At 45.5% G+C, this 24,093-nt stretch overlaps 1 protein-coding gene across 3 annotated transcripts in view; it reads left to right on the top strand.

The window, feature by feature from the left end:
• Positions 1 to 24,093, top strand: part of DLG3 (discs large MAGUK scaffold protein 3) — a 413,798-nt gene that overhangs the window by 25,296 nt on the left and 364,409 nt on the right. For all 3 annotated transcript variants that reach the window (XM_068247624.1, XM_068247623.1, XM_068247626.1), the window contains exon 4: positions 2,883 to 3,020. In XM_068247624.1, coding sequence (XP_068103725.1) covers positions 2,883 to 3,020 — 138 coding nt within the window. The remainder of the gene's footprint in view (positions 1 to 2,882; positions 3,021 to 24,093) is intronic.

Below are 24,093 nucleotides of genomic sequence, written 5' to 3'. Positions count from 1 at the left end.
AGAGGAGATTCCTGAGCTGACACAGCTGAAGAGATCAAATTACAGTGGTGATTAATCACATAAGAGGGGGAATTAGACAGGCTAAATTCTTTAAATACATACAGGGTGCATTTCTGTACGTTCTCCTTCTGTCCCGTGCAAGAGTTCAGGTCCACTTCAAAGGAAACCTGGACTGATTTTAAAAATGTATGTCTGAACTTATCTGGGGCTTCCTCAATCCCCACATTGTCTGTGAGGTCCCCCTGCGTCCTCTGAGTCCCCTCCGTTCTCCCTCTGGTGGCTCTGTTACCTGCATGGCCCGGCCGGGACATGTGCACAACCTGTTACAATGCCCGTCTTGATTGCGCTCCTGACGCTGGGAGCATTCTGTGCATGCACGGTTCTCGAAAGAATGGACCGTGCATGCACAGAGCGCTCCCAAAGTGTACAGACAAATTACTTGACTGGAGGCTAGCAATGTGTCTGTTACTGTGGAAGGAGGAGAAAAGATAATGCGCATTGCATGACACAGCCACTTCTGGCAGGCGGTGTGGGTGAGAGAACAATGCGCTTGGGAAGGCACTCAGGCGTTGCATGTCGCCAAAGATGCAGCATGTCTTTAGGCGAGGTTGCTTAACTTAATGAGTTTAAGGCAGAAAACCGAGAGTCCAATATAGTGTAGTATGTATTGGAACAGGGAGGAATATTGAATCGTAAGTAATATATTTACAAACCGGGGTTACCCCTAAGGCCAGGGCTGTGGAGTCGGTCCAAAAATCCACCGACTCCGACTCCTTAGTTTAGGATTCCACCGACTCCGACTCCTCGACTCCGACTCCTCTAATTTGCATATTACAATTTTGTTGATTAAAAGTATGTAACATGAAATTCGTCTCTTAACTGCCAACGCTTAGGAATTTTTGCAAGACAACTGAAGTGAGAAGGATATGTAGACTACTTTATTTATTCCCTTTAGACTAAAACTAGTCCTTGGTAAGAGTACTTGTAAAAGGTACAAACCGGAACAAAGAACATCTATCAGGCCCTAGGCAATGTAAGTGTGGGTACATGTAAGAATGATGTGCAGGTACTCTGCAGGGGAATGAGGAGATTCTTCCTCTATTACACATTCTTCATGCACAATCTGAACAAGGCTTATGGGTGACAGACAACACCTCTGTGTTCAATGTGCACAACATTCTCAGTGGTTTCCCTGCAGCTCTGTGGGGAGTGCATATGTTGAGTATAGTACTACTGTGTAACAAAGTAAACCTGAGACAGATGAAATTAAAGTTTTATACATACCTGGGGCTTCCTCCAGCCGCTTTCAGGATAATCAGTCCCTCGTTGTCCTCCTCCACCACCTGGATCTTCTGCTATGAGTCCAGGTACTTGAGCCAGTCGGGCGTAGTGCGCATGCACACACTCCGCCGCCAGGAGCATACTACACCTGTGCAGCACTATTGCGCAGGTGCAGAATGTTCCTGGCTGTGGGAGCGGCATGCGGCCGGACAGCGCTGACTGGCTGAATTATTAGGACTCATAGCAGAAGATCCGGGTGGTGGAGGACAGCGAGGGACTGATTAGCCTGAAGGGGGCTGGAGGAAGCCCCAGGTATGTATAAAACTTTACTTTTCATCCGTCTCAGGTACCCTTTAATTTGTAGTCACCAAACCAAATTTTAACAACATATCAAATTATTTGATTTCATCAGCAAAGGGAGTGCGTACATTTGCATAAATCAGCATAAGTGCAGAATTATTTCCATCTCATTGACCATCTCTATTAGTGACACAGCTACACATCAGGCTTTATTCTTACAGGATAGATGTTATTTAGTATATATAAGAGATTCCTGTGTACACATCATATATACAGTCACAATCAGATATGTATATCTGACCTTAAAAATACGGGGACTGCTTTATTGAAGCAGCACAAGTAACTAATTTTGATTGGTTTATTTCATTTTTGTGGACTAAACACAGCTATTACTGTATATATACTGTATATATACATTATTTTTAATGACTATTATCTGAGAAATAGAACATTTTATCAGATTTTCTATTTTAATTACAGTTACAAATTCATTAGGAGTCGGAGTCGGTGCATTTTTTCCCGACTCCGACTCCAGGCACCCAAAATTGCCCGACTCCACGACTCCGACTCCGACTCCACAGCCCTGCCTAAGGCAACCACTGTAAAGGCAGGTGGGGAGATTAGGCCTGTCCCCACTCAGGACTAAGATGTCGCTCTCTGTGGATAGAAGAAAAGGAGGGTGTACCACCCTTCCACCATGGGTGGATATCTTGATATATAAGGCTGTACAGAGGCGCCAAAAGAATAAAATATGCTAAAATAGTTTAAAAAGTTCAGGAGGCGGTAGTGGGCCAGCCACTCCAAAACAGACACGATGCTGTCGATTGAGGTAGTAACAATTTATTCACATACTCCTAGAGACAACTGGCATCGCATTTCACAGGAACAATCCCGCTTCATCAGGCAATAAATAACAGGAGTATCACAAAGCTAGGGGTCCAATATCAGCTTGGCACCTCTGCATTGTGCCCGTGAAACGCGTTGCCAGTTGTCTCTAGGAGTATGTGAATAAATTGTTACTACCTCAATCGACAGCATCGTCTCTGTTTTGGAGTGGCTGGTCCACCACCACCTCCTGAACGTTTTAAACGATTTTAGCATATTTTATTCTTTTGGCGCTTCTGTATATCCTTATATAACTTAATAAGTTACTGAGGTCTGATGGTCCAGGAAAAAGTCCAGCAAACGTATACAATTTCAGAATTGTACTACATGGCTCGATGCTTAAAGAACTGACTTAGTGTAGTCATACCTTTAAAGAACATATACCATATATTTCATTACTTCTGTTGGATTTACAGAAATGTTTGGACTCCGTTATTGGTGACCAAATAGCACATAAAGTGGTGCCCCAGTGTGTCTGTGTGACAGTGAAGATGACGGAACAGAAAGAGACTGTGCACACCATGCTGAATCTGGTACGGACAACTCTACCTAAGGTAAGACTACTCACAATACTGTATAATAAGCCATTGAATATTTCATGATTACAATAAAGATTTTAAAGTAATTACAAGGCTTCATGTGTTCAGCCCCAAAGGGTGCGACTCCCCACAAGCAATTGACTTGTGTCTCTATGGAAGATGATGATTAGTCACTGACCAGTATAATTTAAAGCTTTTCTGTTTTTTTTAACTACTGTCAGTATCCCAGCTTGGGAGAGTTTTCCTCACTTCTTATCCAGACAGGGTTGGGTGAATCTCTTCAACTGAACCCAGGGTGTCAGAGACAGAAAGAGACAGATTCTCCCCAACAGGGGGACAGACAGCAAGATCAGCGGAACAGAGACACCGACAGCAACATCAGCAGAACAAGGGAACAGACTGCAACATCAGCGGAACAGGGGCACAGACAGCAACATCAGCAAATGGGCACAGATAGCAACATCAGCAAACAGGGGCACAGACCACTACATCAGCAAACATGGGCACAGACAGCAACATCAGCAAACAGGGGCACAGACCACTACATCAGCAAACAGGGGCACAGACAGCAACATCAGCGGAACACAGGCACAGCAGAAAGATCAGCGGAACAATGGCACAGACAGCAACATCAGGGGAACAGAGGCACGCACAGACAGCAAGATCAGCGGAACAGGGGCACAGACAGCAACATCAGCAGAGCAGGGGCACAGACAGCAACATCAGGAGAACAGGGGCACAGACAGCAACATCATTGACAGACTGGAAGAGAATTCTCACTCTTCTTGCTTCTTTCCAAAACAAAGGCGATTTGGCTGGAGTTGGGCTCTAAGGCCCAAGTTTATTCTACTTTAAAGTTCGGAAAATAGTATATTTCCTAGGACATCCCATGGAGGCCTGCCAAGAATATGGGCTATAAGTAAAAGGTGTTCGGTTTAAGTGATGCATGATTTTAAGTAATGATCTATGTCTGCTATTCAGGAACAGCATCTTTGTATCTCCAATGAGATAATTAACACACACGCACGCACGCACGCACGCACGCACGCACGCACGCACGCACACACACACACACACACACACACACACACACACACACACACACACACATAGGTTTATCTAGACTGTTGTGGTTCGTTGGTTACTGTTCTTCCCTGACTAAGAACACAGAGAGAAAACATGGTTTATGAAGAGAGTTGGTGAATCCTGTCAAATAAACCTAGTTTCAGTTATCCTGCCTCTGTGACTACTGAACACAGCACACACGTCCTATGTGATAATTACACACACACACACACACACACACACACGCACGCACGCACGCACACACACACACACACACACACACACACACCCAGGTATATACTGCTCTGGGAAGTTTGAGGCTGGGTTCACATATAACATAGCGTGAAAGGCTGTGTTTTATGTTTTACGTTAATGTTTTACGTTAATGTTGTGTGCATTTGCGTTTTTGGTGCGTTTGCGATGTGTTTTTCATGCGTTTTGCATGCGTTTTAATGCATTTGTAGTTTGCATATACAAAAGCAGATGCGTTTTGTATGCGTTTTCCATGCGTTTTTATAATTCCATTTATGCAAATTGTGTGAAAGACAAAAGGAAGGGGAAACACAGCAAAAAAAATATATATTTTTGGGAAAAAACACATATAAAAACGCATGGAAAACATACTAAAACGCTATGCATCTGTGTCCCCATAGACTTTCATTATGTGCATTTTGGCATCATTCCTGCATAATATGCAACAAAACCAGCGTTCTAAAAACACATACTGTAAAACGCAGGTCTCTGCATGTTTTTACATGTCCCATTGACTAACATTGCTGCATAGAATGCAGTGTTTTACGCAACACTAGCGTTTCTGCTATGTATGCACCCAGCCTACGTTATGAAGGTACATTAGTGCTTTTGCTGGTTTTATGTTTTGTGTGGAATATACCAGTTTTTGTGTATATGTATATTTTCATGTACAATTAACTAAATGTTTTTCTGTATAATTTCCCATGAGTTTTATCCCTGTTTAAAATTTTTGCACAGCAGGATGTTCTTTCTGGTGATCTTTTCCTGTTGCCCCAGTGATACGCTGTGCAAGGAATGCAGATATACAGACCATATTGGTCTCAATTCACTAAGCATTACCACATTTGGAAATGCTGAAAACAGCTGATTTTACCGATCACCTTCCCAAATTCCAATTCACTAAACCTATTACTGCATAGAAAATTAGAATTACCGACAAGTGAGGTAAATTACCGACCTCGACTTGTGCGGTAAATACCTCACGAAATGTGAGGAAATTGCAATTCACGCAAAAGTGTTCAGTATTTTTATCCAGCTCTTACCAGCTGATAACTCACTTTCTCCAGGCTCTCTCCATGCAATAACATTGACAGACAGCCAATAGGGAGAACCAGGCAGCCAATAGTGAGAGTCACTCAGCCCTGCCTCTCAAGCCGATTTGATCTGTCATGGTGGAAGGCGGGTCTTCACTGTAGCAGAGCAGGTGACATTTTATAAGGTATTTCCTGCATCCTTTTAGATGTGAAAATCTGTATACTGTTATACAGAAGAGCCCCCCCACCCTGGTGTCTGCAACACATCTAAAGGGATGACGGGAATGCACTGGACAGAAAACCCCGACTTATACACACAGCTCCCTGCCTCACTGCTGCCTGATCCGCAGCTGCCTAATGCATAGCAGTACAATTACAGTATATTATTACAACGGCACTTCCACAGTAGTACGTTTGTAGTATGGTGCAACAACTTCCATCAGAACAATATGCAGCATGCTGTCTTACTGCCCGACACTAACTATTGTGGTGCAAGCATACGTTTTAGATTGTGTGCTGCACCAGCAACATGCTGTGATGTGTTGAGATCCTGTTTTTCAGATATAGTGTGAAAGTATCCTCAGGGCTGGAACCCACTAAAGCGATTGCGTTAGCGTTTGTGCAATGTAAAGTATATAAATGCTGGCATAATCGCGCAAAACTTACACAGAGCGATTTTGCTAGCGTTTTAAAATTACTGCACACTGTAAAAAAATTAAAATTAATTGAAAGGACCAATCAGAATTCAAACCACTAATCGCTAATCGCTAAACAATCTATGGCAACATGCTTATACTTTTTAAAATCGCTATCAAAATTGCCAGAAAATGCTCATGAAATTGATTACAAAACGCTCATTAAAAACACTAGTGATTGCGATTAGCGATATCTATTTGTAGTGGGTTCCAGGCCTCACACAGGTCAGCTTGGAGGAGCATGAGGAAAACATTCAGCAAAGCCCCTTTCTGTCACCAGACAACACATCATGGAAGGGTGGAGAATTCTAGAGCAATGCAGACAACACAAGGTGAAGCATATGGGATGCAATAGAAAAAAAAAAAGCTCATCCACTGCCTGCCCCCCCAAGCCCAACTCTGCCTGCATTTGTGTGATTCACCATCCGATGTTGAAATCCATTTTCTCCCTGTACTTTGGCATAGTACAGATTGCAGCTGCAATCCTTAATTTTGAGCTGTTGTTCCTTCATACTGCAATATGTACATTGGTAAACATGTTAGCTGCCAGGGAGGAAGTGGGTAGAGTTCATTATATACTCTTCTCTCTCCTGGCAGGATTTTCTGTTGTATTTGATGGACTACCCAAGCCTCTACAATTCACATTTTTACTGCACTTAGGAAAGTATAGTAGTGGTTAGAACCTGTTCTGGATTTTTACTGCTATTTCAAGTCCCCATCTATCACTAGTGATGATTGCTAAGTACGATTACGCAAAATTTCACGTAGATTTTCACAGTTACGCCTATACGTAATTACAGTTTATAAATTCAATTAATTTTGTATATTTATTCGTCATTTTGCGTAAAATTTTGCATAATGTTCGTGTCATTTCATGCCGACTTTAGCAGTGAATAGCAAAGTCCCCATACATGCTATTGACACCAATTGCTACATGTGTTAAGGAGAATAGTGGGTACAAGTAAAAAAAAAGAATTTTCCAAAAATAGCTTGTAGTTTTTGAGAAAATCGGTTTAAAAAATGCAAAAATGTTTTTTAAACTCAACTTTGCTTACATAGCAACGCACGTAAAATGAACTGCAGGCAGTCCTATGAAGCATTGTTACCACGATACTTCACTTGCGGCCGCTACTATGTTAATTTACATAGTTACAACTATGTAAATTAACATAGTAGCGGCCGTTAGTGAAGTATCGCGGTAACGATGCTTCACAAGACCTCCCGCAGTTAGGCTAGATTCACAGTGGGACGTTGCGTTTTGATGCCACGTTAAAGTCGCACCGCAAGCTTACAACGCAACGCGCCCAAAAAGTGGCAACGCAGCGTTACCGTCGCATACAGCAGATACAGTAAAAAATACAGGCAATGAAAAGTATGCTTCCAAGTCATTACTGAGCATGTGCAAACAGTCCGACGCAGCTAATAACGTGTATAACGCACTGCATGCAGTACTTTTACTTAACGTGCAGCGTTAGACACCAACGCAACGTGTGCACTGTGAACAGGGCATTGATTTTTCATTGCAGTGAGTTATTCTGCGTTAAATGCTGTTTTAACGCGCAACTTTAACGTCCCACTGTGAACTTAGCCTTAAAGTGAACCTCCGGACTAAAAATCGACTCAGCAGCACTGAAAAGGCCTGGTGTTTCTTTAACAGTTTCACAGCATCAGAACTTTGTTTCTATTATCCAAGCCTCATTTTTAGCTGCACAGAAGAAAACTGCCCGGGCTTTTTCCCCCTGATGCTGTGCAAAGCATGATGGGATTTATGATGTTGTTGCTCTCATTCTGCTGTTTTGGTGCAAAAAAATTTTTCTACATTTTGAATTTGACATTTGAAGCCTAGCGTGTGCAGCTGGGAGGGGTGATCAGGACACAGGACAGTTGGAACTGTGTCTCCTGCTCCTTGTCACCTACTTTCAACCAAAAAGATGGCTGCCCCCATGACAAAGATGGCAGCCCCTATGAATCACAAACATTTGCCTGTTCTTTTAAAACAGGGTGGGTAAAAAATTATATTACCCATCTATTCTAATTAATATAACTAATGTAACTTAATGACAGTATGTTTGTTTAGGCTGAAGTTCCCCTTTAAGGTTACGCACGTTGCTATGTAAGCAAAGCGTATAACTAAGGAAGGCACTGCTTGTAACTAAGCGAGCGCTGCTATGTAAGGGAGGCAAAGCGGGCTCTCCTTCACATTAAGCTGTGCGCAGCTTGATGAATCAGGCCCCTTGTCTTTATTTCCTCCCTACCTATTTTATTATTGTAATATCCGTTGCCAAAGTCTGTCCAAGCCCAGCCAAGTAGTCACATGAAGCTGGATGTTGTTCCTCACTCCTCCCACAAACATACATTTGGTTGGACTTTGAAAACAAAGATTACAGGAATATACTGAGTAGGAGGCAAATAATGATAGGGCAGCCTGTGAGAACACATTTATTTACTTGTTTGCACATTCAGTTGATTACTTTTGACCTTACTTCTGGTTATGAAAAATACCTATTCGTTTCAATTTGTAGCAAGCTTTCACTTCCAAACTGCTAGGAAGTTCATATTTGTTTCCTTGCAGCCACAGTAAAAGTATACACATGTTCATAGTTACATAGTTAAACTGCAGATGCACAGTACACATACAGTACACACACACACACACACACACACTGTAGATGCACAGTATACACACCAAACACACTACACACGCACTGCACATGCACAGCACACAAAACAGACTACACACACTACACATGCACTGCACACATACACATGCTACACACACACACACACACACACACACACACACACACACACACACACACACACACACACACACACACACACACACACACACACACACACACACACACACACACACACACACACACACACACACACACACACACACACACACACACACACACACACACACACACACACACACACACACACACACACCCTGGAATGCTGTCATAGAGGGATGATCAGATAAGGAGGTGTTAGTCACTTGTCTTCTGCAGGCAGCAGCCAGCACATAACCTCTCACCCTACACTGTAGCCACAGTGGTGTTTTGTGCCACTAGCTGTTTTTTACTTTATGGGGCTTGGAGGGGGAGGCCAATTTCTCTGCCTTTCTGTTTACAACACAGGCAGACTCCCTCCACCGTGATCTCACATCTGCTCCCACTCCATCCATTGGCCAGGGGGTGTATGTCACTGCAGCCCTGCAGAGCATCACTGGCAATGTGAAGTGAGTGCGAGTGCCTTCCACCCGACATCCTGTCAGTGTTCTTATCAGGAACCTTTACGGCTATGTGAAGTTGGCCCCCCTACAATCAGCACAAATAAAAGTTCTAGCATGTTTGGTTAGTGCTACGTTTGTGCCCGTTTGTGCCGCAAAAATAAACATTTGTGCTGCTTTTGTTTTAAAGATAATAGCAATTATCTTTTTCCAAACGATGACATCACCCAGCCCCCCTACAAAGGTGCACGGACACAAAAGTGGGGTCGTTGGTTAGTGCTGGGTTTGTGCTCATTTGTGCTGCAAAAATCACCGTTCTATCTGTTATCGTTTTTGAGATATTAAAGGTTTTTTATAAAGGTCAAAAGTTCACCCAGCCCCCCTACAACAGCATACAGACACGAAAGTGGTGTCGTTGGTTAGTGCTGGGTTTGTGCTCATTTGTGCTGCAAAATCACCGTTCTATCTGTTATCGTTTTTGAGATATTAAAGGTTTTTTTATATAGGTCGAAAGTTCAAGCAACCCCCCTACAACAGCGTACAGACATGAAAGTGGTGTCGTTGGTTAGTGCTGGGTTTGTGCTTATTTGTGCTGCAAAAATCACTGTTCTATCTGTTATCGTTATTGAGATATTAGGGCCCTTTTCCACTAGCAGTCGCTAGCGTTCACGCTGAACGCTAGCGATTGCTGAATCGCAAAGCCGGCGATTTCCCGACGTTTGCGGCCGCGATTTTGCTATGCTATGCACTGCATAGCAAAATCGCGGCAAATATCGCTCCGCCGCGCGTTCGCGTTCCTGTAAAAAACGAATCGCAGTAGTGGAAATGACCTACCACGATTCCTATGTTAAAAAGCAAACCGTAGCGACTGTAAAATCGCTAGCGGTTTGCGACTTTACGATTCAGCCAGCGCAACCGCGCTGGTGGAAAAGGGCCCTTAAAGGTTTTTTATAAAGGTCAAAAGTTCATCTAGCTTTATTCACTTCACTATTGAGATGTTTCTGTTTTATTTAATGTACAGATAGTCCCCGGTTAACGAAACAAGATAGGGACTGTAGGTTCATTCTTCTACGTCCCCACCTCTGTTTGGCATACAATGAAAAAGTGCGGCGGCTAAATAATGGCGCCATTTTACCGTGCGATATTTAGCGTACAATATTATAAAACGTTATTTATCTTTTAGCTCTTAAAAGTTATTTTATAAAACACTATTTAACGTTTTAGTTGTTATACTTTATTTTTCCAATACTACATACATGCATACATACTGTACATACATACAAGCATACGTACATACATACATGCATGCATATATACATATACATACATACAAGCATACGTACATACATACATGCATGCATGCATACATACATACATACATGAATGCATACATACATGAATACATACATGTATGTATGTATGCATGTATATATGTATGTATGTATGTATGTATGTATGCATGTATATATGTATGTATGTATGTATGTATGTATGTATGTATGTATGCATGTATTCATGTATGTATGCTTGTATTCATGTATGTATGCTTGTATTCATGTATGCCTGTATGTATATGTATGCATGTATGTAGTAATGGAAAAATAACACCTAAAACGTTAATTAACGTTTTATAAAATAACGTTTAAGAGCTAAAACGATAAATAACGGAAATAAATCCATTCAAAACGATAATTAACTGTTTTATGGGCATCTTAAAATGATAATTAACGTTTTGGAATTCGGCGCCATTTTTTTTACAGTTCTTATCGTTAAAATGCTAAATATCGTTTTATAATGGAATTCCAGTGGCACCATTTTTATATAAACTGAGCTTGGCGCCATTTTTCACTGCTCCCTCTGTTTGTACCTCCTCTGTGTGCCTCTGCTTGTACCCCCCCCCCTCCTGTGCTCTGTAACCCCCCTCTGTCTCTGTTTGTACCCCTGAGCCTCTGTACCTACTCTGTGCCTTTGGTTTTACACCCTGTGCCTCTGTCTGTACTCCTAATGCCTCTGCTTGTATCCCTCTGTGCCTCAGTTTGTACCCATGTGCTTCTGTTTGTACCCCTCCCTGTGCCTCTATTTGTACCCCCTGTGCCTCCGTTTGTAAACCCCTGTGCCTCTTTTTGTAATCCTCACCAAAGTTTGTACCCCCTGTACCTCAGTGTGTACCCCTTGTGCCTCTGTACCTCAGTGTGTACCCCTTGTGCCTCTGTACCTCAGTGTGTCCCCGCTATGCCTCTTTTTGTACCCCGTTTCTCTGTTTGTACCTCCTGCAGAATCCCCCCTGTGCCTCTGTACTTCTGTTTGTACCCACTATGCAGTGGCGTACCTAGGGCATTTGGCACCCGGTACTGGGTATTAAAAGACACACCCCCCCTGAAAAAATGGGCGTGGCCACAACCTGCGGCGTGCTTAGCGCGCCGCGGCGAAAAACGGGTGTGGTCATGACCAGATGAGGGCGGAGCTAACTAATTTAAAGTATTAGCTAGTATAGTTGCCCCAGTATAGCTAGTACAGTTGCCCCCAGTGAAACTAGTTACCCGCAATGAAGTTAGTATAGTTGCCCCCAGTATAGCTAGTATAGTTGCCCCCAGTATAGCTAGTATAGTTGCTCCCAGTATAGCTAGTATAGTTGCCCCCAGTATAGCTAGTATAGTTGCCCCCAGTATAGCTAGCTAGTTTAATTGCCCCCAGTATACCTGGTATAGTTGCCCCCAGTATAGCTAGTATAATTGCCCCCAGAATAGCTAGTATAGTTGCCCCCAGAATAGCTAGTATAGTTGCCCCCAGAAAAGCTAGTATAGTTGCCCCCACAATAGCTAGTATAGTTGCCCCCACAATAGCTAGTTTAGTTGCCCCCAGTATAGCTAGTTTAGTTGCCCCCAGTATAGCTACTTTACTTGCCCTCAGTATAGCTAGTTTAGTTGCCCCCAGTATAGCTAGTTTAGTTGCCCCCAGTATAGCTGGTATAGTTGCCCCCAGAATAGCTAGTATAGTTGCCCCCACTCCCCAGTATAGTTTCCCCAGTAGTATAGTTGCCCCCAGTAAGGGGGAAGCTTCTGGCACTTCCCCCCTCCTAATTAGCAGCAGCTTTAGATATGCGGGCAGGAGCGGGCGGAGAGGACTTACTCACCTGCTTCCTGCGTTCCAGGCGATGGCGCACAGCGTCATCTGTCACGTGACGCTGGTCTCCGACTTCTCTGTCACTCCGCTAATCAGGAAGCACAGTGAGCGGTGGAGAAGGCGGAGAGCAGCGTCACGTGACGATGACGCTGTGCGCCATCGCCTGGAATGCAGGAAGCAGGTGAGTAAGTCCTCTCCGCCCACTCCTGCCCTCATATCTAAAGCTGCTGCTAATTAGGAGGGGGGAAGCGCCAGAAAGAGGGGACCCAGGTGAGGGAGGTGGGGGGTCCGTCCCCCCTCCCCGCCGCTTTCCCCACCACTTCTCCATTCTGTGTTGCTTCCCCCTCCTGCACAGGCCTCTGTGGGAGGCCTTAGTGACACCCCCTGGGGCACACGACACCCAGAGCGGGGAGCCCCCTGCCGCCCCATGGTAGGAACGCCACTGCCACTATGCCTTTTTTTTGTACCCCCTGTGCCTTTGTTTGTACCTCCTGTGTCTCTGTACCCCCTCTGTGCCTCCGTTTGTACCCTCTGTGCCTCCAGGTGCCTCTGTCCTGCCCTCTGCCTCTATTTGTACCCCCACCCTGTGGTGGACTCAGTTCCTCAAGTGGACTCAAACTTCCTCCATGCAGAAATGACGTCATCGCAATGGGATTGGGCCATTCATAAGTCGTGGACTATCTGTCCATTTTCTATAGCTCTCAAATTAAATAGAACGCTGCAATAACTTTAAAGTTCCCCTTGCTTCAGATCAATGAAAGTTTGTTGCACGGATGCCTCGGCCACAATCTATAAAGCTCAAAATCAAACACAAGTCCATAGGCAGAAAATCAACATTAGCCCTACTGCTCAATATATGCACTTCAGAGACAAAAACAAAAGACCGAGAGCCCAAATGGTGTGGTATTTCAAAGCAGGAGAGATACAATTAATTAAAATAGATTTATACTCACAAACATAGGTTGCCCCTAGGCAACCACTCCATATGCGGGTGGGGAGAATTAGGACCTGACCCCACTCAGGTATAAGATGTCGCTCTCTGTAGAAGAAATTAGGAAAAATCCTTGCCACCAACGGTGGACTGCATTCTGAGTAGGATATGGACCAGAGGCGCCAAAAAGAGTAAAAACAATACTGTCTCTGAAGTGCAATTATTGAGCAGTAGGGCTAATGTTGATTTTCTGCCTATGGACTTGTGTTTGATTTTGAGCTTTATAGATTGTGGCCGAGGCATCCGTGCAACAAACTTTCATTGATCTGAAGCAAGGGGAACTTTAAAGTTATTGCAGCGTTCTATTTAATTTGGTCTGTTGATAGGGGGTGAGTACGGCTCCCCCCAAGTCTTTTAAACCTAGTATTGTTTTTACTCTTTTTGGCGCCTCTGCTCAATAATTACTCATCTCAAATCAGGACTGCTTGGGCTGTGGCACAGAGGGTCAACTTCTCTTATCACTCCATCTCAGAATTGTGTTCCATGCTGTGCTCCATATTTCTCGCTTTTGGCTATGAACCCAGAAGTCTCTGATGTATTGAGCGTGGTGTGGAACATTTAGGTGAGAAGCAGAGACACAGCAAAGTTAAAGGCCCATACACATGGGCTACAATTGTAGCTGTCGCCAGCGCACAGGGGACGTGCTGACGACAGCTAGACAACAGCTCTGCAGCAGCGACAGCTGTCTACACGTCTCTGCTACATGGCATAGATGTGGCGGAAGCTATCGCCGAAGGGAGCATCCCCCGGCCAGATGCTCCCTTCACTTCACAGTGTTGCCGGTCGCTAGTCCGCATACACAAGCTGAGACACGTGCCGGACTAGCGACAGTTGCCGAGAGACAAGTTGCAGTAAAGGTTGGAAATTTTATTTTGCTAAATTATACAGAGTGTAACAAAATAATTCCATTTAACCAGATTTAAGGCACAAACAAGCCAACTGTTGACTGTGAACAGGTAAAACAACATTAGCTACTTCTGGTCAATGTAGTGCATGAAGAATAGCAAGTATGGACAAGATATAAATGTGGATACAAGGTATCTTCTAGTTGTGGCTATCCACTCCCTAGTATTATTCTAACGTAAATGGGAGCTAAAGCTAGAGGTATGTGGAGGCTGCCATATTTACTTCATTTTAAGCAATACCAGTTGCCTGGCTGTCCTACTGATCCTCTGCCTCTAATACTTTAAGCCATAGCCCCTGGGGGTACAAATAGAGACACAGGGAGTACAAAAAGAGGCATAGCGGGTACACACAGAGGTACAGAGGCACAGGGGGGCACCAGAGGTACAAACAGAGATGGATTACAAAGCACATGAGGGGGGGGGGGGGGGGTACAAGCAGAGGCACACAGAGGGGGTACAAACAGAGGTGGGGACATAGAAGAATGAACCTACAGTCCCTATCTTGTTCGTTAACCGGGGGATTAGGGTGCAGGAAAAAAGGGTGCATGCGGCAAGTGGACAAATTGGACAAAGAGGCACCGGGGTGTAAAAACGAAGGCACAAGGAGTACAAAAAGAGGCATAGTGGGTACAAACAGAGGTACAGAGGCACAGGGGGGCACCAGAGGTACAAACAGAGACACGGGGTACAAGAAAAGGCATAGCGGGTACACACTGAGGTACAGAGGCACAAGGGGTACACACTGAGGTACAGGAGGTACAAATAGAAGCACAGGGAGCACAAAAAGAGGCAAGTGGGTACAAACAGAAGCACAGGGGTACACATAGAGGCACAGGGGGGTACAGACAGAGGCACAGGGTGTAAAAACCAAAGGCACAGAGTAGGTACAGAGGCACAGGGGTACAAACAGAGACAGAGAGGAGTTACAGAGCACAGGAGGGGGGGAGGGTCCACAAGCAGAGGCACACAGAGGGGGTACAAACAGAGGTGGGGACATAGAAGAATGAACCTACAGTCCCTATCTTGTTAACCGGGCATTATCTGTACATTAAATAAACCAGAAACATCTCAATAGTGAAGTGAATGAAGCTAGATGAACTTTTGACCTTTATAAAAAAAACCTTTAATATCTCAAAAACGATAACAGATAGAACAGTGATTTTTGCAGCACAAATGAGCACAAACCCAGCACTAACCAACTACACCACTTTCGTGTCTGTACGCTGTTGTAGGGGGGCTGGGTGAACTTTTGACCTTTATAAAAAAACCTTTAATATCTCAAAAACGATAACCGATAGAATGGTGATTTTTGCAGCACAAATGAGCACAAACCCAGCACTAACCAACGACATCACTTTCGTGTCTGTACGCTGTTGTAGGGGGGCTGGGTGAACTTTTGACCTTTATAATAAACCTTTAACCACTTCGCCATATCTGGACGCATATATCCGTCCAGATAGGCAGTGGTGCTGCAGCCGTGTGGTGTGCGCGATCGGGCGCGCGCCCGCGCGCGCCCCCGCTGCCTCCCGCTGCCCCCCGATCAGTGAATGGGAATATAATGCCCATTCACCGATCCAAGTCCCCGGCAGAAATACCGACGCTTTCTCATCAGAGAGCGTGGTATTTCTGCCCCCAGGAAACAACTTCTCTTCATTTTAGTTCCTAGATGCGACATCGTTCGCATCTAGGAATTTTTTGAATGTGGCCATCTTGTGGCCAAATAGTAAACTGCACCCACATACCTGTACTGAATAAAAAATACATTATATTACATCTAAAATTGGCTATTTACCTCCCAAACTAAAATTACCCAAATACATTTTTGTATTAAAAAAATAATAAAAACAAATTACAATAATAAAAAAAAAAACTACATAAATAGTTACCTAAGGGTCTGAACTTTTTAAATATACATGTCAAGAGAGTATCTTATTACATTTTTTAAAATTATAAGCTTGTAAATAGTGATGGACGCAAATTGAAAAAATGCACCTTTATTTCTAAATAAAATATCGGCGCCATAAATTGTGATAGGGACGTAATTTAAATGGTGTAATAAGCGGGACAAATGGGCACATAAAATGCATGGGTTTTAATTACTGTAGCATGTATTAATTTTAAACTATAATGGCCAAAAACTGAGAAATAATGATTTTTTTCCATTTCTATCTTAATCTATCTCTTAGCAAAATGTACTACCTAAAGAAAGCCTAATTAGTGGCGGAAAAAACGAGATATAGATCAATTAATTTTGATAAGTAGCGATAAAGTTATTAGCGAATGAATGGGAGGTGAACATTGCTCGGATGCATAAGATTTTCGAAGCTGTAGGCTGAAGTGGTTAATATCTCAAAAACGATAACAGATAGAACGGTGATTTTTGCAGCACAAATGAGCACAAACCCAGCACTAACCAACGACACCACTTTTGTGTCCGTGCGCCTTTGTAGGGGGGCTGGGTGATGTCATCGTTTGGAAAAAGATAATTGCTATTATCTTTAAAACAAAAGCAGCACAAATGTTTATTTTTGCGGCACAAACGGGCACAAACGTAGCACTAACCAAACATGCTAGAACTTTTATTTGTGCTGATTGTAGGGGGGCCAACTTCACATAGCCAACATTTACTGCAGGTAGTTATTCAGCTACTGATGGTTTCCAGTGGCCAGAGAAGGGAGAAAAAATAAATAAAAGCCAGTGCATGCAGCCTCCCTGCCGATGCCTTCCCCACCCAAATTCAGAGCTGCTGCTGTATACGGCCGCTGGGGAAACTAGCTGTGGGGATGCCAGCCTAGAGGAGACAGAGACTTGATCGGCATCTTGCGCAGAGCAGCCCCGTGGTAAGTGTAGTAGCAGCACGGGCTCTCTGCTCTGCACACAGTCAGACATTTGGGGAAGGGAAACACCTGTGCCAAATAAGGCACCTGTAGGCTCGAGCCTACAGTGTCTTATGTTAAATGCGGCCCCAGTGGCGTACCTCGGGTATTTGACACCCGGTGCTGGATATCCACAGACACCCCCCCACCCCCCCCCCCCCCCCTGAAAAAAAAAAGTTACGGCTGTCTAATACGTCTATAGTAGGCATTAGATTGACTCCTATGAGGGGGACTATGTACTCGTATAGCTCTGTGGAAGATGTCAGTGCTATCTAGATACATAATATAATATGGTAGGGCATTAGACTATGACTATGGTAGGATTAGATTGTGAACTCCTCTGAGGACAGTCAGTGACATGACTATGTACTCTGTAATGTGCTGCAGGAGATGTCAGTGCTATATAAATCCACAATGGGTATCATTCATGAAGGAGTTGTCGGTCAGGAGAATCAATGCGGGAAAATACCGCTGCCGGTATTTTAGACTTCTGGGTGGGCATTCATAAAAATGTATCCAGGTGCGATAGCAGTGCGGAAATTCCCCGAACTAAGCTGGCGGTAGGCAGGCGGAGACACGGAAGCTGCCGAGTTGATACATTTCTCCGTGTTCCGCTCTACTGCAGCTACCTGGGAGGTCTGTGTGTCCATTCACTTTACATTAGTATCGCCACATGAGAGGGAGCGGTATTTCCCGTCCACATACCGCTTGCGTAATTCTTTATGAATTACCATTTTTTTACATTTGTTCCGATAATCACCGCACAAGGCGGTGATTTATCGCTCTGCTCGGTAGTGTCAGTTTTTTATGTGGAAAGAGGATTTATGAATGCCGAACTTGCTGAGTGTTCGGTAAAGTCAGCTGTTTTAAGCATTTCCGCATGCGGAAATGCTTTATGAATGAGCCATTATCTCAGGACATTAGCTATTGGTATGGTAGGGATTAGAGTGTGAGCTTCTTGGACTGTCTCCAGGACATTAGACATTGGGAGCTCCTCTGACTGTCTCCAGTCGAGACAGTGCCTGTTGACTGAGACTCCCCTTTTGCCTCTTGCCCTGCCCACTCTGTCTGTGTTGAGGGAAATGGTGGAAAAGCGTCAGGTTGTAAGGGAAATGGTGAAATAACAGCAGAATGGTGGTACTTGGTGGCGCGGTCACACAGGCAGCAGCACGCAGATTCCGTGGCTTGCTGTGAGTGACAGTGCTCACACATGAGGCCAAGAGGGAGGGCGAGTGTGTGTGTGACATTACCACCACTGAGTACCACTGTTGCTGCCGCTATTCCACACTGTCCTAGGTGGCCAGGCCAGGCATCCACTCCTCCACTCACTGCTTCCAGCGGCGGCCCCCAGCATACAACACAGGAAAAGGCTGGGCTTTAACTGTGTCATGAACCGATGTGACAGAGGCGGGGGTCTGAGCAATGCCAATAATGCAGGTGGAGAAGATACTGTGCTGGCTGTGGTAGGCTGTAGCTCAGCCTCAGGCAGCAGCTGCATAATTTATTGACTTCTGTCGGCAGTCCAGACTCCAGCCAGAAAGCCCCCCCCCCCAAAAAAAGGACACCCCAAATTTTAGATGGACAGGGGGCAGAGTCAGCAGCATACTTTTAAGGAGAGCTGTGGGTGGGTCTAAACTGGCACCATTATTCATTTTTTAGTATTTAAATAGTGCTGTCATCTTCCACAGTGCCTTACAGTCATGTCACTATCCTCAGAGGAGCTCACAATCACTGCCAGCATGCAAATAGTTCAGTGGGGGATGCTTAATCATTTGTTTAGTTTAGAAACAATTTACGCTGGATTCACAGTCTGTGGCTCAGCATATCCTGTCAGATCATCCAGAGGAGGTGCAGCTCATAAATATTACCTGAACTCCTGGTTACTACAAGTCTCAGCATGCGCTGACAGGACTTGCTGGCCCATGTTTCCAGAGGTGTATAAAGGTGGCCATACACTGGTCGATGTGCAATTAGATCGACCAGCTGACAGATCCCTATCTGATCGAATCTGATCAGAGAGGTATCGTATGGCTGCCTTTACTGCAAACAGATTGTGAATCGATTTCAGCCTGAAACCGATTCACCATCTGCTGAGCTGCTCCTGCCGCCTGTCCCCCCCCCCCCCCGTATACATTACCTGATGCTGGCTCCCGGGCATCTTCTCCGCATTGCACGGCTCTGTTCCAGCTCCATCCCGGCGCTTCCTGTGTTACTCCGTGACCAGGAAGTTCAAATAGAGCGCCCTCTATTTGAACTTCCTGGTCACTGCAGTGACACAGGAAGCGCCGGGATGGATGGAGCCGGAACAGAGCCGTGCAGCGCGGAGAAGACGCCCGGGAGCCAGCCTCAGGTAATGTATACTTGATCGGATCGGCCGCCGCTAGCGACGCGCACTTTACCCGCGGGCGATCGAGGGTAATTTCCCGCACGGCGCGATCGACGGACCGATCCGATTTTGGGAGGAAATCGGATCGGCGGCTGCGTTTACCGCGAACGATTGGCAGCAGATTCGATCCCAGGATCGAATCTGCTGTTGAAACGGCCGCGAATCGAGCCAGTGTATGGCCTGCTTTAGTATTTGCCTCTAAAGGGTTAAGCCATAGAAAACCATGTGGCAGGAGGAGACCTGAGTGATTAGTAACACAGAAGGGGTCAGAGAGATATCTGCAGATCAGCAGACCTCCTTCCCTGCATGTTTCCTGCCTGTGTTGTCTATCAGCAGCCCCCACCCTTTCACACCACAGCAAGCTGATAATAATGCTAGTCTCACAGACAAGCTGTCCTGGAGGGGCTTTGCAAATACAACGTGCAGTGCCCTGGGGAAAATCATCTCTCCTGCTCTCTCTCTCCCCCCAGCTGGATGTGGCAGGACGTAACTCACACAGTGATACCAGCTGGGGAGAACAAGGAGCCTCACTAAGCTGCAGAACTCTCAGTCCCCGGGATTTTTCTACTCTTCTCCCCTCAGTCTTGCCCTAAAGTCCATCTCCAGAGCTGTATACACAGCGCAGCAACTCACAAGCCACGCTGCTCTCTCCCTCCCCTGCACGCTGTTGCTGCTTCCTGGTCAGATGTGTGTGGGCGGCTCCCTCGGCTGCCTCTCTGTTTTCATTGGAGGGAGAGAGGAGCAAGCACCCAAGCCTATCACTGGTTGGAGGGAGGAGCAAAGGAGGTGTGGAGGCTCAATTGATTTCTCCTGCTCAGCTATACGGGGATCAGCCAGTGCCACCGCGGATTGCACGGTTTGGCAACCCTGATAGAATTAATGTACTGGGCTGGCCTTTCTGACACCCCCCTTGGCATGTGACACCCGGTGCGCCACGCCCCCCTGCGCCCAATTAATGGTACGCCACTGTGCGGCCCTGTAAAACAGGATGTGATCATAGCTTTGCAAATCTATCAGGTGATCAAACAAAACACATGCTTCTCTATGAGTTCTCCTCAGAGGCGTATCTAGAGGGGTACAGATATGGCTCGTACCATGGGCGCCACAGCACTATGGGCACAATGCCTGCCCCTGTGCTGTGCCTCCATGCCTGTCATCATGCCTCCTTATCACTCAGACCTCAGATCATATCAATTCTGTTATCTGAGGAACATGGCTAGTTAATGTATGTATATAGGGGTCACATGCCTTAGTTTTAGAAAAGAGGACAGAGAGGGAATAATATTCCTAAAATTTCAAAAAAAGTACCTTTAGTAATATCCTGAGGCAATAAGAACACGTGTAGGCGAGAAATGATGCTGTTTTTAGAGGGGAAGGGGCTCTGATAGGAGGAGGGGGGCGCAATTTCAGTGTTTACCATAGGCTCTATATTACCCAGATACACCCCTGGTTCTCCTAGATATGACCATCACTAATCCCATGTACTAAAATCAGGCACATCCATGCCTCTCAAAGGTCTTGGTGATATGAAAGGCTATCTTTTTTAGATGCTGCCACATTCTTTCTTGTAGACATCCGATTTGTTCCATACTCAGATATCAAAGTAATTTTACATACACACAATGCAATTTTCTGACAAATTTACAATCAAATCGATTATTTACAACATGTCTAATCTGATTTCTGATCGATTCTCCATAGGAGTGAACAGAAAATCAATTGTACTAACAATATAACGTTTTTCAAGGTCAGAGGTAGGGATGAGCTACGGAGTAAAAACGGATGAAATCCGAATGGGTTTCATTTAAATTTCATCCTCCTAATTATTGCACCTGAACGTGTGTGTGTGTGTGTGTGTGTGTAAGGGGGGGGGGGGGGGGTTTAAACTTACCCAGCAGGCGGCTTCTTTAACCTCTTCAGGACCACAGGCTTTACCCCCCCCCCCCCCCCCTCCAAGACCAGGCCATTTTTTGTAAAATAGGCCACTGCAGCTTTAAGGCCAAGCTGCAGGGCTGCACAACACAGCACACAAGTGATTCCCCACCAACAGAGCCCTCTGTTGGTGGAGTCTGATCCCCATCCCCGGTGTTTGTTTGTTTTTTATAAATATTTTCTTCTTTATTTGTGTAATACATTTTGGCTTTTTTCTGATTGTTTATTTACCCATCCCTGCCTCCCTCCCACAGCCAGCCAATCACGGCGATCGGCTGTCATAGGCTTTAGCCTATGACAGCTGATCGCTCTCCTGTGTCCCAAGGGGACAGCCGTGTCACACGGGTGTCCCCAGTACAGCGCTGCTGTAGATCGCAGCTCTGTACTATGTAACAGTCTCCGAGCAGCGATCGCCGCTGAAAGACTGAAGGCGGTGTGGAGGTCCACCTACCAAGCGGAGATGCACACGCATCATGTGCGCGGACTCCTGCAAAAGGCAGCCCCAGGACTTTATGCCGATCGGCGTTAGGCGGTCCTGGGGCTGCCGCCGTGTGCATGCCCATTGGCGTGACGCAGCCCTCAAGTAGTTAACTTCATGTGACTACAATCACTTCCTCCTTCAACCCAGAAGGAGGAAATCTTTGTAGTCACGTGACCGCAGCTTGGAACCAACGTGGGAGGCGCTGTGGGACGGATCAAAGAAGACGGATGCTGGGTAAGTTTAACCCCCACCCACCCACCCGCTCAGCTGCACTAATTAGGAGGATGAAATCCAATCATATCCAAATGAAACTCATTTGGATTTCATCTGTCGCTCACCCCTGGTCAGAGAGCACATCAAAATAAGTAAATGGCATGTTGTTGCCTGCTGGCTAAAGTCCAATGTTAATTCTTTACATCTGGCTCATTAATTGGGATGCAATTTACTAGTACGCTTTTCCTAAGACCCAGTTTACTTTACAAGTTACCATTAAGTAGTCAACTAATATTAGTCAACTAATATTTAAAAAATGTTCAGAGCTAACGTACATGTGTACCTTCTCTACACTAAACTGTTCTGAGCAGCCTTGTACAATTCTTATGTTTAGTTTTCTTGTCTTTACAGCAAATAGATCATTTTAATTTTGCTAGTTCTAAAACAATAGACAATTGTGTTCAGCGCTAATGAATAATCTCCATCTATATCTTAATATCTGCATTAGCTTAGTTTATTAATACTTAACCACCCTGGCGTTCTATTAAGATCGCCAGGGCGGCTGCGGGAGGGTTTTTTTTTAATTAAAAAAAAACTATTTCATGCAGCCAACTGAAAGTTGGCTGCATGAAAGCCCACTAGAGGGCGCTCCGGAGGCGTTCTTCCGATCGCCTCCGGCGCCCAGAATAAACAAGGAAGGCCGCAATGAGCGGCCTTCCTTGTTATGCTTACATCGTCGCCATAGCGACGAGCGGAGTGACATCATGGACGTCAGCCGACGTCCTGACGTCAGCCGCCTTCGATCCAGCCCTTAGCGCTGGCCGGAACTCTTTGTTCCGGCTACGCTGGGCTCAGGCGGCTGGGGGGACCCTCTTTTGCCGCTGCTCGCGGCGGATCGCCGCAGAGCGGCGGCGATCAGGCAGCACATGCGGCTGGCAAAGTGCCGGCTGCGTGTGCTGCTCTTTATTTGATGAAAATCGGCCCAGCAGGGCCTGAGCGGCAGCCTCCGGCGGTGATGGACGAGCTGAGCTCGTCCATACCGCCCGGCTGGTTAATGAAAGCATGGCTATTACTCCTTGTACCCAAAATCTGTGCATTTCTGTGCTATTAGCATTAAAGGGGGTTGTAACATCCAAAAATTAAAAAAATAACCTAGAAAAAGCCCCCCAAATATATATGTAAACCCCTGTTTTTCTAAAATATGTCCCCTCTTTTTTTATATATATACTGTATATACTGTATATATTACCTGATCTCCATCCCTTTGTTGAACTGTGCTGAATTGTACAGTATAGTGCTGACAGAATTGTGGGAAGTATTTTTTTTTTTTAAGCTACAATAACAAGCTTATCTCAAAATGCAAATAAAGTAAACTTCCCATTTGCCAAACTGAACAGGTGGGTTTTTTAGTCTGGATTTAAAGAGACTCTGAGGTCTCCCGAAAATGAGGTTGAACATTATTGCCCCTCTTAAAACGCCACAGAACCGCGGCTGAAAACCCCCTCAATCACCCCAAACTCACAGGGGTACATTGCGGGCTCCTTCCGCATTGAGGCAGTGCAGCTCTGGCTCTATGTGCGTCAATCAGCCTGGATCGCCGCCTCTCCCCCAACCCTCTCAGTCTTCCTTCACTGAGAGGGGCGGGGGAGAGGCGGAGATACGTGCTGATTGATGCGCATAGAGGCGGCAGCCAGGGGTGCAGCTAAGGTGTTTGTGGCCCCAAGCGGACTGTAGGAAGTGGCCCTATCCTGCGCCGCAGCGAAAAATGGGTGTGGCTATCCCGCATAAGTGGGTGTGGCCATGACATGTGGGTGGAGCTGGAGGGCGGATTGGGGCGGGGCTGTTTGCGGGGAAAAATTTGATGTGGGGGTGATTGAGGCGCACGCAGCGCGCCGCG

The sequence above is a fragment of the Hyperolius riggenbachi genome, chromosome 8, assembly GCF_040937935.1.
Source record: "Hyperolius riggenbachi isolate aHypRig1 chromosome 8, aHypRig1.pri, whole genome shotgun sequence".
NCBI classification, from domain to species: Eukaryota; Metazoa; Chordata; class Amphibia; order Anura; family Hyperoliidae; genus Hyperolius; species Hyperolius riggenbachi.
The sequence above is the reverse complement of the archived record's forward strand: the minus strand, read 5'-3'. Positions and strand labels throughout refer to the sequence as shown.